Source organism: Bos indicus x Bos taurus, chromosome 2, assembly GCF_003369695.1.
Source record: "Bos indicus x Bos taurus breed Angus x Brahman F1 hybrid chromosome 2, Bos_hybrid_MaternalHap_v2.0, whole genome shotgun sequence".
In the NCBI taxonomy this organism is placed as follows: domain Eukaryota; kingdom Metazoa; phylum Chordata; class Mammalia; order Artiodactyla; family Bovidae; genus Bos; species Bos indicus x Bos taurus.
The window spans coordinates 39,752,413-39,770,889 of NC_040077.1; the positions used below are offsets into that span (position 1 = coordinate 39,752,413).

The 18,477-nt window shown below is 45.7% G+C and overlaps 1 protein-coding gene across 8 annotated transcripts; it reads left to right on the forward strand.

Annotated features, from left to right (window-relative positions):
* Nucleotides 1-211: 211 nt before the first annotated feature.
* Nucleotides 212-18,257, forward strand: NR4A2 (nuclear receptor subfamily 4 group A member 2). 8 transcript variants are annotated; one of them, XM_027560338.1, is made up of 9 exons: nucleotides 212-303; nucleotides 450-560; nucleotides 11,936-12,059; nucleotides 12,542-13,407; nucleotides 14,191-14,320; nucleotides 14,735-14,898; nucleotides 15,790-15,992; nucleotides 16,383-16,561; nucleotides 16,688-18,255. In XM_027560338.1, the coding sequence occupies exons 4-9, from the start codon at nucleotides 12,544-12,546 to the stop codon at nucleotides 16,942-16,944; spliced, it is 1,797 nt and encodes a 598-aa protein (XP_027416139.1). In that variant the 5' UTR covers nucleotides 212-303; nucleotides 450-560; nucleotides 11,936-12,059; nucleotides 12,542-12,543; the 3' UTR covers nucleotides 16,945-18,255. The 8 variants fall into 8 exon arrangements, 7 of the variants coding, with proteins under 7 accessions (XP_027416139.1, XP_027416136.1, XP_027416135.1 ...); XM_027560335.1 differs by having other exon boundaries at nucleotides 262-560; nucleotides 16,688-17,568; XM_027560334.1 differs by lacking the exons at nucleotides 212-303; nucleotides 450-560 and adding an exon at nucleotides 9,944-10,237 and having other exon boundaries at nucleotides 16,688-18,257.
* Nucleotides 18,258-18,477: the final 220 nt, after the last annotated feature.

Sequence of the window (18,477 nt, forward strand, 5' to 3'; positions counted from 1 at the left end):
GGTTTTATTGTTTCCTTTCGCCCTCCTCCTCCCGCGCCTCGCCCCGGCGTCACTGGAAAGCAGCCCGGGCCGCCCGGCGGCGGGTTATTTATAGCGCGGGCTGCGCGCGCGTCACGGAGCCCGGCCCGACTGACGGGGCCGCTGACGCGCTTGGCCGCGGGGCCGAGTCCGCGGGGCTGCGCGCCGGGCGCCGGCGACAATGGGGTTCTGTGTGTGCAGCTGCCGTCGCCGCTGGGGGCCGGGGGAGGGGGGCGGGCAGCCGCTCCCCGACCCCCCTTCCTCTCGCCCGCGACCCCCCGAAAGGTAACCGGCCTCTTCTGCCCCTGGCCGGGCCCCGCCAGCTGCTTTTTTCTTTTCTTTTAAAAAAATTTAATCAGTTAAGTTTCCCTCGCCCCAACCGCTTCCATCTCCCCCGCTTTCCCTTCTGGCCCCCCAACATGACGAGACAGGGGGCTTTAGCCGGCCGGGGGCGACCGCTTTGTGCGTCGCGGGGAGCGGGACCCGCCCAAGGCGCGCCCAGCGGGGGACGCGGTGACCGAGGGGCCGGGAGCGCCGGGCAGGTAACGTATCCTGGACCAGGAGCTGGGGCTTTGTTTGGGTCGGGGGAAGGGAGGGGACCTGGGGTGGGTGTGGACGCCGGGCAGCCCTTCTGGGACTCCTGTCTCCCCTCCACTCCCCGCTCTCCGCCCCGCGGGCCGGCGCGCAGGAAGCCAACCTGAGTGTGTGGCGCGAGAAGCGAAAGAGAAACTTCTGCGTGACTAGCTGAGGCTCCTTCGAGAGGCCAGGACGCTAGAGGCCCCCACCCCCTCCCCGCCGCCGCCGCCCCTCCCCCTCCCGCTCTCTCTCCTCGCCGGGGACTTTGGAGCCCTCCCTTCGCCCGCCCCCGCCCCGCGGAAGGAGGGACTGGCGAGGATTTTAGGGACTTCCTGGGACACGGAGACCGGCTCTGAACCATCCCCTTTCAGCTGTCGGAAGCTGGGCAAGCTAGCTCTGGAGCCTCTCGCACGTGGCAGGCAGGCAGAGAACTTGCTGTGCCTTCTAGGAAATTGCAATCGATTTGTAATGCAGTTTCGCTAATTGGGAGTTCAAAATTAAACTTTAATAAAGCATTTGTGTCGTCTCGTCTAATTGTGAAAGCTTCCATCCGTCCTGGTAGATAGACTCTGAGTCTCAAGTTAATGGCGCTAAGCTAGATTTCCCCCCAAGTACAATTCCGTCAGCCGGCGTCGGCGCAGCTGGATTTCCGTTAGGTACAGATGTTGCTAATGGCATCTTAAGCACGGATGGGCAGATAGCATACGGAATGCAACATGTTGCCATATGGTTCCGTTAGCCTTTCACCTCCAGGGATATCAATCACATATATTCTGGGAGGAACTTAATGACTCTCTGAACGGCAAAATGAATTACCTGGTACAATTTATATCCCTTGACCTGATACGTTATAACAACAGGAAGATAGCATCCCACAGTTTCTGTGGTATGAACTGAACTTCAGAGCTACATTTCAAATTTTATAACATCTATTTGTAGTGTGAGGGGCCCTGTCAAACCACTCTGGCTGAAAAATCCCTTTCTGTATTGTCCTTCTTCCCCTCCCCCCCCCCCCCCCCAACCTCTGGCTTATAGTTATAAAAGTTTAGCGAAACTGTTGTCTTGGTAATTGCCAATCAGCTGACCAAATACTAATTGAAGAGAGTATGGAGAAATAGAAAATACGATTTCCAGAGCTAGTGACTTAAGACCGATCATCAGGAACACCATACTTTAAGAACTCCCCAAATTAAAGGACTCCCAAGAAAAATCTATTTTGTGAATCGTTTCACTATAACTCCTAAAATCCATTTATTAACTCTTTGAAATTTTGTTTTTTTAATACTTCATTCTTAGGAAAGTAACTTACAAAAATGTACTCAGAAATATGAAATATAAGGACCTCCTTAGCAAAATAGTTTCTCTTCCCTCGGCAACTCACCTGAACTTGAATTCTGTATGTGGTGGTACTGGTGGTTTGTTTTTTTTTTCTTTGGAACATGTCAGTGACAGCATACTGAAGTCACTGTTAGATCCTAGTAGAATGATCCTGTAATATTTCCCAGGTCTTTTTAAAAATATCCTGGTGATTAATAAAATGTTTGACTGGCTCTAATTTCAGATTATAAACATGGTTGTCTTTTGCTGTATCCCTCCTTTTTCCTTCACTAATACAGAGATGCAACATTGCAAGACAAGAAACTTAAGTGTAAAAACAGTAAAATACTACAACTTTTTAAAAACTTTTTCCTATTAAGGGATATATGAAAGCTGTGGGCGTACTATCTTTTAAAAGATTTTGCTTCCAACAATACATAAACCACATTAATTCATGTGAACTGATAAACTAGGGTAATACACAAAATAGACCTGAAAACATTTTCAGTCATAAAAGTTTCATAATTCATTTTTAAATTACAAGATAACGTCTCCTTTTTTTCTTTTTGTAATAGATGATTTTTTACCTAGCGCTTGAGTCCGGGCAATGATTTTGATAATGAAATAATATAAGATCTTTTGTGTATGTAAATAGAAAATTTTATACAGAACAAAATAAGATATATCTGAGTTATGACAACCCTTACTGGAGACTGTTTTTGGGTAGTCTTTTAATGGCTGAAATTGTATTTCCGTAGCATCAGCATTCAATGAGTTTTAACCTTGATCTGTAGTGAGGCTGTTAATCATGACTACATCTCCATGACTTCTGAATAGGTTGTGAGTGTGTCCTTTAATCAGTCACACAGAACTCGCCTTATAAAGCTGTTATTGTCATGAGCAGATACTGCAGGCTTTTGTCAAGCCCGGTGATTATTAACGTTTTCGTTCTTCAAAAGCCAGGCTGAAAGTCCTGCTGTGCTTTATTTCACAATTCAAGTCCATTAGTACGTAAAATCCTAAGCAGCAATATTTGCCTTTTCTCAAGTTAAAGTATTACGTACATCGTTCATAATTTCAGGCCCATTCATGGACAAAAACTATGTGTGTATTTGGTATACATATATAATAACAAAAACAAGATATGCGTCTTGCATCATGACTTATTTGAAGTGAAGATTTGATGGATGTCCATTGTTACTCTAGATGAGGTGGCTGGCTGCCAAGGCAATCCCTCTAGCTTTGAAAGTACTGGCATTGTTATTGTCTATCAGGGAATCACTTTCTAATTTTTAAGCTCCCAACTTCACCTCCTTCTTTCAGTATGGCCCTTCCATACTGCTAATCTGAGAATTTGTTTGAATGTGAAAACTTTTGAAAATGTGTTTGTTTTGGCCAAGATTTTCATCAGTATTTCTGGTTGCCTGCTGGTTTATCTTGAGCTGGCAAGTATGTTTTTAATTGAAAGTGAAGAAATACTATCAGGACAAGGTATATTCCCCATGCTCTGAGTAATTTTAATTGTGATGTAATCCTTGGTGCTTTCTTATCTTTTTTACTTATGAATGTATTTTAAATTATTTAAGATAGGACAGATTTACGCCTTTCTCAAGGTAATATGGGACAAGTTATGGATAGGCATTAGGCCTCTATTAGAACACGTCATTCGAGTGGGTGGGGGTGGGGAGGAGAGCCCTCAGGAAAGAGTATACAGGCCCACTGCACTGGCCCTGTTTGCTTTTCAAATTTAAAACCCATATTGCTGTGTTGGAAACTTGTTTCTCTTTTATAACCTTTCATTTAATTTTTTTTTTTTAAACTGTCAATCTGTAAATATTTAACCAGCCAAGCAGGAAACAGTCTTTTATTCTCAACTATATGCAGCTTTGTTTTTATCTGGGTTAGTGTGAGGGGCATGCAAATACATAAAAATTTGATTTGGTTTTCCTTACTTTGAAGATTGACAGAGGCTTCTTTAGTTAATCTTGTTCTATTCCATGTTCTGTATTCAGATATTGAAATACAGTATTTTTATACATTTATAAGATTGTGTTTGCATTTATTTATTTATTTATTTTTTTAAAGCATGTAGCCTTGAATGTTTGTTCTACTTTTTTTTTTTTTTCTTCACATCATTACTCTGGTACTGCTTGATGTAACTTGATTAGCTCCCTCCCCAGTCATGATTGGTAATTAAAATAGGCATTAAAATTAGTCACTTAGCAATTTTGCTGTTCAATTGGCAATTAAATTACTTAATTGCAATTAAAGTCCTAATTTTAATTGGCAAAATGATAGATGTAGATTTAAGATAATATGTATAAATACTTTAATAAGTGTCTATATAAGGATTACTTAATTACTCAACTTCAAGTTTATGCTGTTAACTTTAGAACTTTTAAGTGAGCAATGAAATTTATATTACATCTATTCAAAGAATATGGTAATTAGATTTATTACTTATCACTATAAGGGTCCTTGCTATAAGTTAACTTTTGTAATGTTAAAATTGTAGACTTGTTAATTGCAGAATTATGTTGAAAAAGAGGGCATATATGTCTTTGTCGTAATATATCAATAACATGTCTTCAGTTTTTATTAAATTGAAAAGTTGGTGAAAAAAAGTGGTTATTTTATCATTAAAGGTAAAATTAAAAACTAGCTAGCTGTTATATATAATGAAGACTCTGGCAAAGTGTATGTATTTTATCTACTAAAAGAAAATCCTACATAGTACTATGATGGTTACTGATGTTATTAGCTACTTTTACAATTTCAAATGCCCTTGGTGTTTTCTTAGCATATAGCACCTTATTCTCAGAACCTTTAAAGCATTTTTCAGGACTTTGTACTTTTTAATGACTCCCATGTTTAGTGAAATTAGCAATAAAATCTAAAACCAAAGTAACCCTTCCTTGCTTAATCAAAAAGAAGTCTTACATAAGAAAATATTGAAGATTGCTAGGTGTGGGAGGAGGGGAGAATGGAGAATTATTAAATGGTTACAGAGTTAGAGTTTTATAAGATTAAGAGTTACGGGGGTAAGTAGTGGTGATGGGTGCACAACAGGATGACTGTATTTAACACGATTAAACTGTACATTTAAAATTGTAAGGTGGTAATTTTTATGTGTGTTTTACCACAGTAACAAAAAAAAGTATTAAGTGGTTAATTTAAAAGTATTTAGGAGATAGTTACTGAGAGTCAAGAACTAGAGAAAAGATGAAGGATTTTTATTATGCAAAATACTTTTTGAGTGGCATGAGGTTTTACCATATGTTCAGTTTTATAATTTTAATTTACAAGTAGATGCTTCTAGAAAAAATGAGAGCTGTTTTCTTCTGCACATCTTTACACATTTCTAGAACTGAGTTCTGTATCAAAGAAACAATTTTTAAAATCTTTGGATTAAATGATTTGGGATGAAAAACGGGCTGGGTAAAACTCAGTAAAAGCCACAACTACCCAAAATGTAAATTACCAGCTAAGCATTTTACTTATTCTCTAGGCATCTCATAGAAAAGGAAAAAATGATTGGTTGATTAATATCTTTTTAATGCAAGTGAAATGGCAAAGTAAATAACTGGAAACCATCCATATTAAAAAATGATTATGTATTTTCAGAAACTCAGATTTTTTTCAAAGTGAAAATTTCTATCACTAATATAAAACTGAATGACAATAAATTACATGAAATTTGTCCAAATATAACCTAAAATAAATTTCATTTTTATGCTTAACATAGATTCCATTAACTAATGTTATGAAATTTCTTCAAGTTACCTTGATTCTTATAGAATAACAGTTGTGTTTGTTTACTATATTTTAACTGTGAGAGCTAAGGGCTACTCTGAGTACATTTGGGGGGAATAGTGAAATAAATCCCTGAAGATCCCTTTCCCATGCATTATGATAGAAAATCCTTATGGAATTAAGGATTCCATAGAATTAAGAATTAAATCCATATTTGCTTTCTAAATCATACCAAAAATCTCAATTTTATTAAGTATAATCTGCTTAGCCTTGCATAAAATAAAATGCTTAGATTTAGATTTGAGTATGTATTATTTACATTGTTTTTTATGAAAATGTTATATATATATATACACACACACACCAATATGTTCTGCTTCATACTGGCTAATATCATAAAAGATAATATTATTTTCCTATGTGCTTTTTCTGAGGTCATCTAATACTGTATATTGACAGAAATAATAATATTGTAATTTTAGTTGGTTTCAAAAAAAGGAGCTCTTACAGGTAGGATCAGTTTTTATTCCCATTTATTTTAAATTGTTAAAAATACTGACCTTCATTTGGGGTAACTTTATGTATTTATACATAGCAGTAATTTAAAGTTATATCAGATTCTGGGCCCTGAAAGAAACATTATTGTCATTTTAATTGAGTTATAAAGTAGTTTATATTCAAGAATCTATTTACGTTCAAGAATCTTACAGGATTGCAGTCATATAAATGCAGAATTTCAGTTTCTTTTAGCCTAGAGCATCATTTGAACATTTTCTAAAAGGTTGTTCAATTCTACATTTTGATTCCATTATATGTGTAATTAAACCTCTGTGCACAAAAGCATTCTCTTATGTACTAGCAAATACACCCACAGGAATCCTCTTATAAACTATAATTTATTTAAACATGTAATCATAGGATTTTAAAACATGCTTTCATTTTTCCAAACTATATGCCAATTTGAAATGCTTGGTGATAAAATGAAAGATTTTATTACCATTTTGATTTTTTTTTTCCTCTGTGACCTGACAGTTAAATATGGGTGGGCGGAAATAAAGAAAACCTATTGTGAACCTAATTTCAGTGTTAAACTGTTTCCCTTTTTGAGAAAAATAGAAGAGAATCAAAGATTTGTAGTTATTTATGAATTCCAGCAGAATATGAATGTCTGGGCCTGCTGCAAGATCTCCTGGAGCTTTACCCAAGTAGTAAATAGCTAGGGGGGGGGTGTGTGTGTGTGTGTGTGTGTGTGTGTGTGTGTGTGTGTGTGTGTGTGTGTGTGTGTTCGCGCGCGCGCTTGTGCGTGTATTTGTATGACGGTGTGTGCTTGTGTGTGTTTGTGTGATGGTGTGTGTGTGCTTGTGCATGTATTTGTGTGATGGATCATCCTGAATGTTGTGGAGTCAGGCCCCCTACTGACAGCATCAGTCAATTACAGACATTGGCCCTTCTACTGAGACCTGCCTTTCATGAGAATCTGTTGGGGACACAAGAGTCTGGTGTTTTGAGCGTGGTGGTTCTTTTTTACACTTTCTAATGTCTACCGGATCCTTTCCACCCGGAGCACATGTGAGCCCTACCAAAAACGCCAACCCAAAAAACAGCTTACCCAATAATTGGTTTAAGAGTCTATCGGTCTTTGATTCTGATGTGTCTTAATAAGAAGACACACTTCCTAGCAGCTATTGTAGAATAGGGATTTGAGGAAGAGAGAACTCGTATGGATTGTAGAAAAGAAGGCCAAAAAGCCACTTCTTTCCCCTCGCATGTTGATGTTATATCCGATTCATTCCCAGTTGCTAATAATTGTTAACAATAAGCTCCTGTGAAAACTGCGTTTCGATCTTGGGTGCATAAAAGACTTGAACGAAGGCTCTGTTACCAAGAAGCCAGACACGACAGGTTGCTGTGACAGAATAATGCTTCATATTACAGTGTTTGTCTTCTTGGAGTTCACTTTAAGAACTCCAGCACACCTTTTCCATTCACTGGGAGAGAATTTTCAAACTGTCCCCAGACTCACCCCGGGCTAAAGCCAAATGTTTTTTAAAATGGTTTAAGGGAGGAGGGGCGTGTTGAGGGAATGCACCTCCTTAAGATCTGCATATTTGTGTTTGGAGAGTGGTGGTTACAACCTTAAAGTTCTCCTGGCCCCCGCCTTCCTAGAAATATATTAAAAAATAATAACTGCCACCCCAGCATGGCTGCGCTTGAGTTTCCGACTGCCTGAAAATAGCTGCTGGGAGCCTGGCCCACCGCTGGGATCAAGGAAAGCACCCTCAGGCCGCGCCCTGCTCCCTTGCGGAAGGGGAAGGGAACCCGGGAGGGCGCCACAGAGCTAGCGCTGCTGCTATTTTGGGCCCAGCTGGGCGGGTGCGTCAATGCCTGCGCCCCTGCGTCACCGCCACCCCCACCCCTTTCCTTCTCCCCGGCTCTCCAAACTCTCACTTTTTCCCTTTCGTTCGCGTGGAATCGCTTCTGCCCACAGGGCGCTGACGCTACCCAGCTCATGCTAATAAGCTATTCTTCCCCCTCCTCCCCTCATCCCCCTACTTGCACACCCTCACCCGCCACCACAACACGCCCCCTCCAACAGACACACACACACATTCGCACACACTTCCTGGTTTTATTTTTTCTCTTGCCCGCTAGGGCACCGCCGAGCCGCTACGGCGGCAGCAGCGGCAGTCGCAACATCTGGGGGAAACTTAAGGTGGTCACGTAGGTTTTCCCGAGGCTGCAGCGTGGAAGAGCCTGTGGCTTCTCGGGGCAGCCTCGGGGCACTGATGGCAATGCCTCTCCGGCCGCCGAGGAGCAGGAGGCGGCGGGAGCGGGCAAAGGCGGGGGCTGGGGGTGCAGATTAGGACTGAGCGGCTCCTGGACTTGGAGAGCTCCCAGGCACTCTCGGCCCGCCTGTACTGGGAACCTCAGGATGAGGGGTCCAAAGGGGTCCCGCAGCCTGGAAGTCAGCCACACCAAGAGGGAGGGGCGGCTGCAAATCTTCGCAGGCGGAGGAAGGGGACGCCCCCTCCCTCCCCGGGTGACTCCCCCCGCTCCACTGGAGAAGTCCCAAAGCCCGGCCAGCTCTGGTCCAGGAACCAGGAAGCGAGCTGACTCCCGGGAGAAGCTTGTTTCTTTGCTGGAGAGCGCCTTGTGCCCTCAGTCTGGAGGGTGGATTGCCTTGCGAATTGCAGTCGGCCGAAGCTAGGGCGACCGCGGGGGTGCGGCGAGCTCCGGCCGCCCTCCGGGCCCTCTCCTGGGAGAGCTGAACCCACACACAGTGCGCTTCGGAGAGATCCAGCCAGCTCCGTCCTCTGTGTCCCTGGGTTTAGTCTTGCCCCCTTGGCTCTCAGATTGTGGCTTCCAGAGCCCTGGTGCTTCAGGGGAGGGTCGATTTATTTTCCTAAAACTCGTGAAAAGGAACGAGTTGATGGGCATCCAGGAGTGTCGAAGTATGAGAGTTGGTAAAAGGTGAGACTAAAGCACCTTTTTGCAGAACACACCTGTTGCCCGTTGCTCGGCTGCATTGTCTGCGAAAGGAAAGAGGGCGACGCCTCACTCTGACTTTTGGGGTCCCTGAAAGGCTGGATCACGGCTACCCTTTCCTTTTCCCTCCCCTCCCCACGCACCACGTCCTCCCTCGCACGTGAGCCCTGCGAGGAAAGAAGGAAACACAGAAAATAGGCCCTCCTTACTCGCTTCCACTTTGGAGAGTGTGTGTGTTGGGGCGCGGGGGTGGGATATGCCAGAGGAGAAGGCCAGGGACAGGAAAAGAGAGAAAAGGGGGATGCACTGGACTAGGGAAATCCCATGCCAATTGTAGGAGCCCTCTGAGCGTCTCGTGTCATGGGACATCTGCACTCGCTTCCGCTAACGGGGGTGGCAGTCGTGGGTGGATGAGGTTAGGGCGCTGCCAGGCACGCCCCATCTCGTGCAATTCCAGGTGCTGGTACCTGGCCTACGCTTGGGTTCCCTTCCGCCGGGCTTTTGTTGCACCTTCTCCCACGTGTGAGCTGCTGGGCGGCAGCGGTGGCGCGGGGGTTTGGTGGGGGGAAGGTGAGGTGAGATGTCGAGGCGCTGCGGGTTGCGCGGACCTGAGTGGAGAGGTCACACCTCTTTCGGAAAAAGAAAAAAACCTAGCTGGCTACCAAGGTGAACCCTGAACAGTTCCCACCTTAAAATCGGCCCTGCTCGTGACGTCAGGTCGGAAATATACCAAAGCGAGCGCTGGCCAGGAGTCTGGGGAGAGCGGCCGCGCGGCGATTGGGCGGCGGGCCGCTGACGCGCGCTGACGCGCGGAGACTTTAGGTGAATGTTGGCAGCGGCAGCGCGAGCCACATAAACAAAGGCACATTGGCGGCCAGGGCCAGTCCGCCCGGTGGCTCGCGCTAGGCTCCGCGGTCCCGCTCGCCTGCCCAGCCGGCCGCCTTCCCCTGCTCCCTACCCGCTCTCGGTGCCGCGATTCCCTTCGCCCCTCTCGCCCACCCCTCCCCGGCCCTGCCACCCAGACTCCCGAAGGGAACTACACTTCAGCCGAGTTGAATGAATGAAGAGAGACGCAGAGAACTCCTAAGTGAGTAGGTGCGGCTGACACAGCTCGCATTCTTTTATCCTTCTTTCTTCTTTTGCACGTCTCTTCTTTCCGTTTGTCTGGTGCAGGTTCTCTGGAATTGGGCGCCGGAGGCGCGGAGCGCGAGTGGGGCCGAAGGATGGGGAGTAGGTGTGCGCAGCTCCAGAGGGCATTTTGTCGAAACTCCTGCTTTGCCACCCCGCAGAGGCTTCCTGGCTCCTCATTGGTGGACGTGGAAGGGAGCTTGCACAGTTTGGGGAGCTGCGGACTTGCCCGCGGAAATGTGCGCAAAGTTTGCTCTTAGTGCGGAATTGATTTAGGTCTTTGGACACGTAGACTCCAAGTCCTGTGTATAAGAGGGGCCTGGACGCGGCCCAGAAAGTGACAGGAAGAGAGAAAGTTCTTCAGTTTATGTGTTGCTTGGGAACTGTGTCACCGCGGCTGGACAGCGTGCCCGAGTTTCCTGGGTATTGTTGAGTGAGGAGAGGTGGTTGGTAGAGTGACCTGTTACTAAGTTGCTTGAAAATTTCTGGTTTTCACGTGTGCCGCGCTTGTTTGTGAGTTTGACAGAGAGAGAGAGACAGAATATTTAGAGTAGTTGTGAAGCTGCAGAGTTACCAGAGGGTTAATATCCAGTACAGGCATATCTGTCAAGGGCTGGGAGTTGGGGGTGGTCAAGAGTCCCTTTCTTTCTACTTTTTTTGGTTACCCTCCCTCCTCCATGAAGCAAGACTGTGACTGGGGTGGGGGGTGGGGGAGGAAAAGAGACTTGGATGTTTGGCTTTCTGTTTCATTAGTAATAAAATTGTCTATGCTCTAGAATGCCTTCCAAGTGGGAACATCTGAAAATTACTAGGACAGAAGAATGCCTTGTTCCAGCAAGTAGGCAGATTGTGCAAGGCTGGATAGGGAAGGTGCTCAGCTTGTTATGCTGAGAGGTACTTCTACCACTGGTGCCAATATTGGATAAGCAGTATTTCCCTCTCTCTGCAACTCACCTAAGATGCTCTTGACAAAATATGGTCCCCTCTTTCTGCTCCTTGGCCATTAAAGATGAAAGACATTTCCTGGAAAAGTGAATGTCGATTCACCTGTATCCCCAAACCCAGTGCTCAGTCAGAAGCTCTTAGGAAATCCAGATGCTTCCATTCAGATTGCCTTCAGGGCTCCCCAGGCCTTACTAACATTTTGTACCTTCCTAGGTGTGGAGGGAGAGACTGTTTTTACATTTTATATTCTTGACTTCTACTTTCCTTACCCTGTACTAGATGAAAAGCCAATTTCACCACAGGGGGAAAAAAATCAGGAGAAGGTTCCAATGCTGTATTTTATTAAATCCTAGTTTCTTCTTATTTAGTTCTGAATTAAACTAAAATGGAAATGACACTCCCTCCCACTGTCCCACACATACGCAGCAAAGGGGCTAGTTTATTTCATCATAAGTATTAACTAAGTACATGGAATAACTTTCCTCCTTTAGAATCTTCTCTCTGCCAAGACTGATACAGTCCATGGGTGAAATTTTCTGTTTCCAGCCATCTCTTCTACACATCCATTTTAACTGCTAAGTTTGATAAAGGCTACACACTAATTTCTAATTAAACAATCAAGAAGGGCACAGAGGGGCCTGCCTAGTGATACAGATGTCCAGCCAAATCAGTCCAGAAATTCACCCTAAGGCTTCCTGTGTCTTCATTTCAGGGAGGCGATCTGACAGGCTGGGCTCTCCACTGCTCTTCTAAAAATCTTGGAAACTTTGTCCTTCATTGAATTACGACACTGTCCACCTTTAATTTTCTCCAAAACGCCTGTAACTCGGCTGAAGGTTAGTGCCACTTCATTTCCCCCCCTCCCTTGAGTTCCTTAAACGTCAAGAAACAGGGCAATGCGAGCGATCTTTCCCCGCAAACCCTGTAACTTAAGTTTTTCCCCAACCCATCGCCTTCGGGAACAAGTTTCTCATTGTGCAATTCAACTTCATTTCTGGATTGAGCTTGCTGAACCCGAGCTTCAGAGGAAAGGCTCATGGGAACGGGAATGCTCCTGAAAAGGGTGAAGGGGGAGGCGTTGGAAATATCCGGGAATGGAGACCCTAATAACTTTCCAGTTCAGGGTCTTTATTGGGTCAGCCTTTCCTTGCTCCGCACTGTTCCGATCCGCAGTAATCGCGCTCTCCGCCGTTCCTCTCGCGCCCCTTCTTGCTCTCTGACCGCTGCGGGCTGCCGGTGTAGCTCCAGGTGTACCCGAGCCCGGGAGAAAGTGTTCACTTGACCAGGCTGAGTGTATATTACCCTGTTTCATTTCCAGCCATGCCTTGTGTTCAGGCGCAGTATGGGTCCTCGCCTCAAGGAGCCAGCCCCGCTTCTCAGAGCTACAGTTACCACTCTTCGGGAGAATACAGCTCCGATTTCTTAACTCCAGAGTTTGTCAAGTTTAGCATGGACCTCACCAACACTGAAATCACTGCCACCACTTCTCTCCCCAGCTTCAGTACCTTTATGGACAACTACAGCACAGGCTACGACGTCAAGCCACCTTGCTTGTACCAAATGCCCCTGTCCGGACAGCAGTCCTCCATTAAGGTAGAAGACATTCAGATGCACAACTACCAGCAACACAGCCACCTGCCCCCACAGTCCGAGGAGATGATGCCGCACTCCGGGTCCGTTTACTACAAGCCCTCCTCGCCCCCGACGCCCACCACCCCGGGCTTCCAGGTGCAGCACAGCCCCATGTGGGACGACCCAGGCTCCCTCCACAACTTCCACCAGAACTACGTGGCCACTACCCACATGATCGAACAGAGGAAAACGCCGGTCTCCCGCCTTTCCCTCTTCTCCTTTAAGCAGTCGCCCCCCGGAACCCCCGTGTCTAGCTGCCAGATGCGCTTCGATGGGCCCCTGCACGTCCCCATGAACCCGGAGCCAGCGGGCAGCCACCACGTGGTGGACGGGCAGACCTTCGCCGTGCCCAACCCCATCCGAAAGCCCGCGTCCATGGGCTTCCCTGGCCTGCAGATCGGCCACGCGTCGCAGCTGCTCGATACGCAGGTGCCCTCCCCGCCGTCGCGGGGCTCCCCCTCCAATGAAGGGCTGTGCGCTGTGTGCGGTGACAACGCGGCCTGCCAGCACTACGGCGTGCGCACCTGTGAGGGCTGCAAAGGGTTCTTTAAGGTGAGCCAGGTCGGGGGCGGAGGAGGCAGCTAGGGGCCCCCTACTGTCCAGAGCCTCAGAGTGCTTGCTCCGCTGGGGCGCAGGCTTCGGTCTCTAACTGGTCTCCAGCGACTCCCCGGGTCCCTGGAAGCTGCCTTGCCGCCGCCCCTAGGCTGTGGCGGGGGTTTCTGGGTGCCTGAGAAAGGCAAGTAGGAAGGCGGGGAGACCCGGGGTCGCATCTCCTCACGAGGCCGACGCTGGCCACCCCCCGCCTGAAGTTGCTGGAGCTGAGGTGGAAGAGGGTCATTTGCATGTGCTAGGAGCTGTCTTCTTGGTTCAGATTGAAATTGGTTAGGACAGAGAACCGTGTCTGAGCTAACCAAGTGGAACAGAATTCCCTGTGGTCAAATTAAGTGATCTCTTTATTTCGCCATCCTGATTGAATAATCTTATCATTTTAAATAGAGAAGGTCTCTAAGGAATGTAAATAATATGAATGCCCACGAATTTGTATTTACTGAGCGTCTCCTTCTCCTTCTCTTGGCATATAAAACACAGCAAGGAGCGGAAGGTTAGCTCAAATGTTAACGCTATCAATTTTCTTCTGTTAAATGCCCTGGGGGAGGGGAAAGAAAAGAGAGAGAAAGGAAAAAGGAAAAAATAAAAAGGAGTTGTGTATGTGTTTGTTTATGGTGAGGGAGTGTGGACCCTGTCCTCTCAGAAATTGTCCCTGGATTCCCTGAATTGTTGGATTTTCAAGAGAAAAAAAAATTTTTTCCCGGCCTATATTGTCTCCTTTTGCAGCGCACGGTGCAAAAAAACGCGAAATACGTGTGTTTAGCAAATAAAAACTGCCCAGTGGACAAGCGGCGCAGGAATCGCTGTCAGTACTGCCGGTTTCAGAAGTGCCTGGCTGTTGGGATGGTCAAAGAAGGTAGGTTGGGACAACAGCCCACTCCCCAGTCTTCGCCTTTGGGAAACTGCTGCCCCTATCCTAACCCCGCTTTCTACTTCCCAGAGCCGGGCGAGGGGAAGTGGAGGGTGTCTCCGGCTTTCTCCCACTCGCCTCTGGCCTCTATGACCAGGCAGCTGCATGCCAGCCCATTCTGCCCAAGAGAAAGCCGCCAGGCCCTCCTCGCCTTTAACTATACGACCCATTTGGAAGAAGACATAAAACAACCCCGCATTTTTTATGCTTCTCGTCAGTAAAGGCTTTACAAGCAGTGGGGCCCGGGCGCTGCCCGATGCAGGGGCGCCCCCGGCGGCTGTGGCCTTCCCTGGGGAGGGGTCTAGGCGGCAGCTGGGTCCCGCTTGGGAGAGCCGCGCTCAACCGACTGTTCCTTTGCAGTGGTTCGCACCGACAGTTTAAAAGGCCGGAGAGGTCGTTTACCTTCCAAACCGAAGAGCCCGCAGGAGCCCTCTCCCCCTTCGCCCCCGGTGAGTCTGATCAGTGCCCTCGTCAGGGCCCATGTCGACTCCAACCCGGCTATGACCAGCCTGGACTATTCCAGGGTAAGAAGCTGGAGGGGGTTTCATTTGGACAAAGCGACAGATGGGCAGGACCCCTTCCCCACACCTGTCAGTAACCCCTCAGGCCCAAGGGACAGAGGAGGCATGCAAGGGTCTGGCTTCACTGCTCTGGGCAGGGCCACAGAAGACGGATGGTGTTGCTGGGGGTGTGGACATGAGGACAGGGCAGGGGAAGGAAAAGAAGATGAGCCACAGTGGTCAGATCTCTTTAAGGCCCCTTCCCAGTACCTGGGTGCACACCAATACTCAGCACACCAATGCCTCTGATGCCCAAACCAGAGGCGATGCAAAAGCCCCCACTTGGGTTCTACCCCAGTCCTCCAAGGAGAAGCTTTAACCCCCACCTTCTCTGGTGCTGTCAGGGAGAGGGACAGCTGCTTGGGGTTGGGGAAGGGGAAGCGAGGAGGTGTCAGGAATGGCAGTGGGTGGGGGAATCAAGTGGTCAGATTCCTCTTTTACCCCAGCTATGAGGAATGTGTGGACTTTAATTGGAGGAAGTATGTCAGGCAACCTAGACGGCACTGCAATTTTATGAAGATTTGCAAAGGGTGACTCTGCTCAAGACCCACTCCGGCACTGGCATGAATACTAACGTGTCAATTGTTTTGTGGAGATAAGAGTGAACATTTCCCAGGGCTGGTTGGCACTGTATTTAGTCTGTATGAAAATGGTAATTTACATATTTAAAGCAGCGACCTCATAGCACCATCCCTAATTGAATTAATTGCCCCGGAACATCTAATTTCCTTACTGGTCAGAGAGAGGTTTAATTGTTATAAAAACCTGGCTCCCCTACTAGAAATGAGGTTAGCAATTTCACGGGTTATATATTTTAGAGAACCTCATTAAGTGCTTTTTAAAATGAAATTCCAGTTCCAGGCGAACCCTGACTATCAGATGAGTGGAGATGACACCCAGCATATCCAGCAATTCTATGATCTCCTGACTGGCTCCATGGAGATCATCAGGGGCTGGGCAGAGAAGATCCCGGGCTTCACTGACCTGCCCAAAGCCGACCAAGACCTGCTTTTCGAATCGGCTTTCTTAGAACTATTTGTGCTGCGATTAGCCTACAGGTAATGGAAGGCTGGGAATGAAGGAAGAGAGGAATCAAGGAAAAGAAAGAGGAAAAGGGGGAAAAGGGTGGAGGGAGAAAGAGGAGAACAGATGTGAAATAAAAGAGAAGATAGGAAGGAAAGGGGAATAGATAAAAGGAAGAGAAGGGAAGCAGTGAGCATAGAAGCCTTGTATGAATAGAATGGAGGTGGGATAGGGGGCGTTCTTGATTGTTATGAAATTAGACCCTTTCAAGGTCCACTGGTCTACGTTTTATTAACTCTTGGGTAATTAGGTGCCTCTTAAATCCCTCATTTATTGCTCTTCAAGTAATTAGTTGTTTAGCCTTTTTTTTTTTTCTCTCTCTCTCTCTCTTTTTCTCCCCTCTCTCTCTTTGGTATTAATTGCAGGTCCAACCCAGTGGAGGGTAAACTCATCTTTTGCAATGGGGTGGTCTTGCACAGGTTGCAATGTGTTCGTGGCTTTGGGGAATGGATTGATTCCATTGTTGAATTCTCCTCCAACTTGCAGAATATGAACATCGACATTTCTGCCTTCTCCTGCATCGCTGCCCTGGCTATGGTCACAGGTCAGTACCACAGGCACAGGGCATTTCTCCTCCTGAACTTTCCTTTCCCACCGATACTCCCTGGTCCTGTCAGCTAGCTAACTGCTTAGTGCATTCCTCTTTTGTTTCTGATTGTGTTTTCTGCAGAGAGACACGGTCTCAAGGAACCCAAGAGAGTGGAGGAGCTGCAAAACAAGATTGTAAATTGTCTCAAAGACCATGTGACTTTCAATAATGGGGGTTTGAACCGCCCCAACTATTTGTCCAAACTGTTGGGGAAGCTCCCAGAACTCCGTACACTTTGCACACAGGGGCTACAGCGCATTTTCTACCTGAAACTGGAAGATTTGGTACCACCACCAGCAATAATTGACAAACTTTTCCTGGACACTTTACCTTTCTAAGACCTCCTTCCATGCACTTCAGAGAAACTGGAAAGAAACCTAAAACTGTCCAGAGGGGGCAAGTGACAAGGGCAGAGAGATTCCCCTGAGCTGTCTCAGCTCTAGTCAGCCCCCTCCCCTTCCATACACCCTGACCCTTGATCCCTAAAGAAAAAAACAGAAACAAAAAAAACAAAAAACTGTTGCTATTTCCTAACCTGCAGGCAGAACCTGAAAGGGCATTTTGGCTCCGGGGCATCTTGGATTTAGAACACGGACTACACACAGTACTGTGGTATAAACTTTTTATTATCAGTTTAAAAATCATTTTATTGTTCAGAAGGAAGATTGCTAATGTATGATGGAAAACATTTGGCCACATTTGGTTGTTGCAGTTAAAATAAATGTAATACACATACACACACACACACACACACACACGTTGTAAGAGGACCCACAAGTATTGCCCTTTAAAAGATTTCAAAGTTTTCTGCTGTAAAGAAAGCTGTAATATATAGTAAAACTAAATGTTACGTGGGTGGCATGAGTTGAAGAAGGCAAAGGCTTGTAAATTTATCCAATGCAGTTTGGCTTTTTAAATTATTTTGTGCCTATTTATGAATAAATATTACAAATTCTAAAAGATAAGTGTGTTTGCAAAAAAAAAAAAAAAAGAAATAACTACTCAAAAAAGGGACAAGCATGTTGATTCTAGGTTGAAAATGTTATAGGCACTTGCTACTTCAGTAATGTCTATATTATATAAATAGTATTTCAGACACTATGTAGTCTGTTAGATTTTATAAAGATTGGTAGTTACCTGAGCTTAAACATTTTCTCAATTGTAAAATAGGTGGGCACAAGTATTACACATCAGAAAATCCTGACAAAAGGGACACATAGTGTTTGTAACACCGTCCAACATTCCTTGTTTGTAAGTGTTGTATGTACCGTTGATGTTGATAAAAGAAAGTTTATATCTGGATTATTTTGTTGTCTAAAGCTAAACAAAACTTGCATGCAGCAGCTTTTGACCATTTCCAGAGTGCTTATAATATACATAACTCCCTGGAAATTACTGAGCACTTTGAATTTTTTTTTAACGTCTAAGATTGTCAGTTAATATATTATTTTATGTTTGAGTAAGAATTTTAATATTGCCATATTCTGTAGTATTTTTCTTTGTATATTCCAGTATGGCACATGATAGGAATCACTGCCTTTTTTTCTATGGTGTATGACAGTTAGAGATGCTGATTTTTTTTTTCCTGATAAATTCTTTCTTTGAGAAAGACAATTTTAATGTTTACAACAATAAACTATGTAAATGAACAGAATTTTGTCTTCTTTCTGGGTTAGGTAAAAATGATTACTAAACAGCAATATACAATAGACAGAGTTGGAGATTGATTTGGGATAGGTCATTTATTCAACATTTGAGTTTCAAACTGACAGCCTAGACCCATTCTGGCAAAAGGAACTGGAAAATTGAACTAATTATCCAGAGAATTCAGAACAACATTTTTCCTTAACCAGAACTTTCCAGTGTGGCAG

What these genes read in the sequence shown, in the direction of transcription:
- NR4A2 (XM_027560333.1), top strand. Translation starts at nt 10,207, where the DNA reads ATGAATGAAGAGAGACGCAGAGAACTCCTAA. An exon ending in CCAGCCTGGACTATTCCAGG is followed by an intron (nt 14,899 to 15,789) that starts GTAAGAAGCTGG and finishes ATGAAATTCCAG; the next exon opens with TTCCAGGCGAACCCTGACTA. An exon ending in TGCCCTGGCTATGGTCACAG is followed by an intron (nt 16,562 to 16,687) that starts GTCAGTACCACA and finishes TGTTTTCTGCAG; the next exon opens with AGAGACACGGTCTCAAGGAA.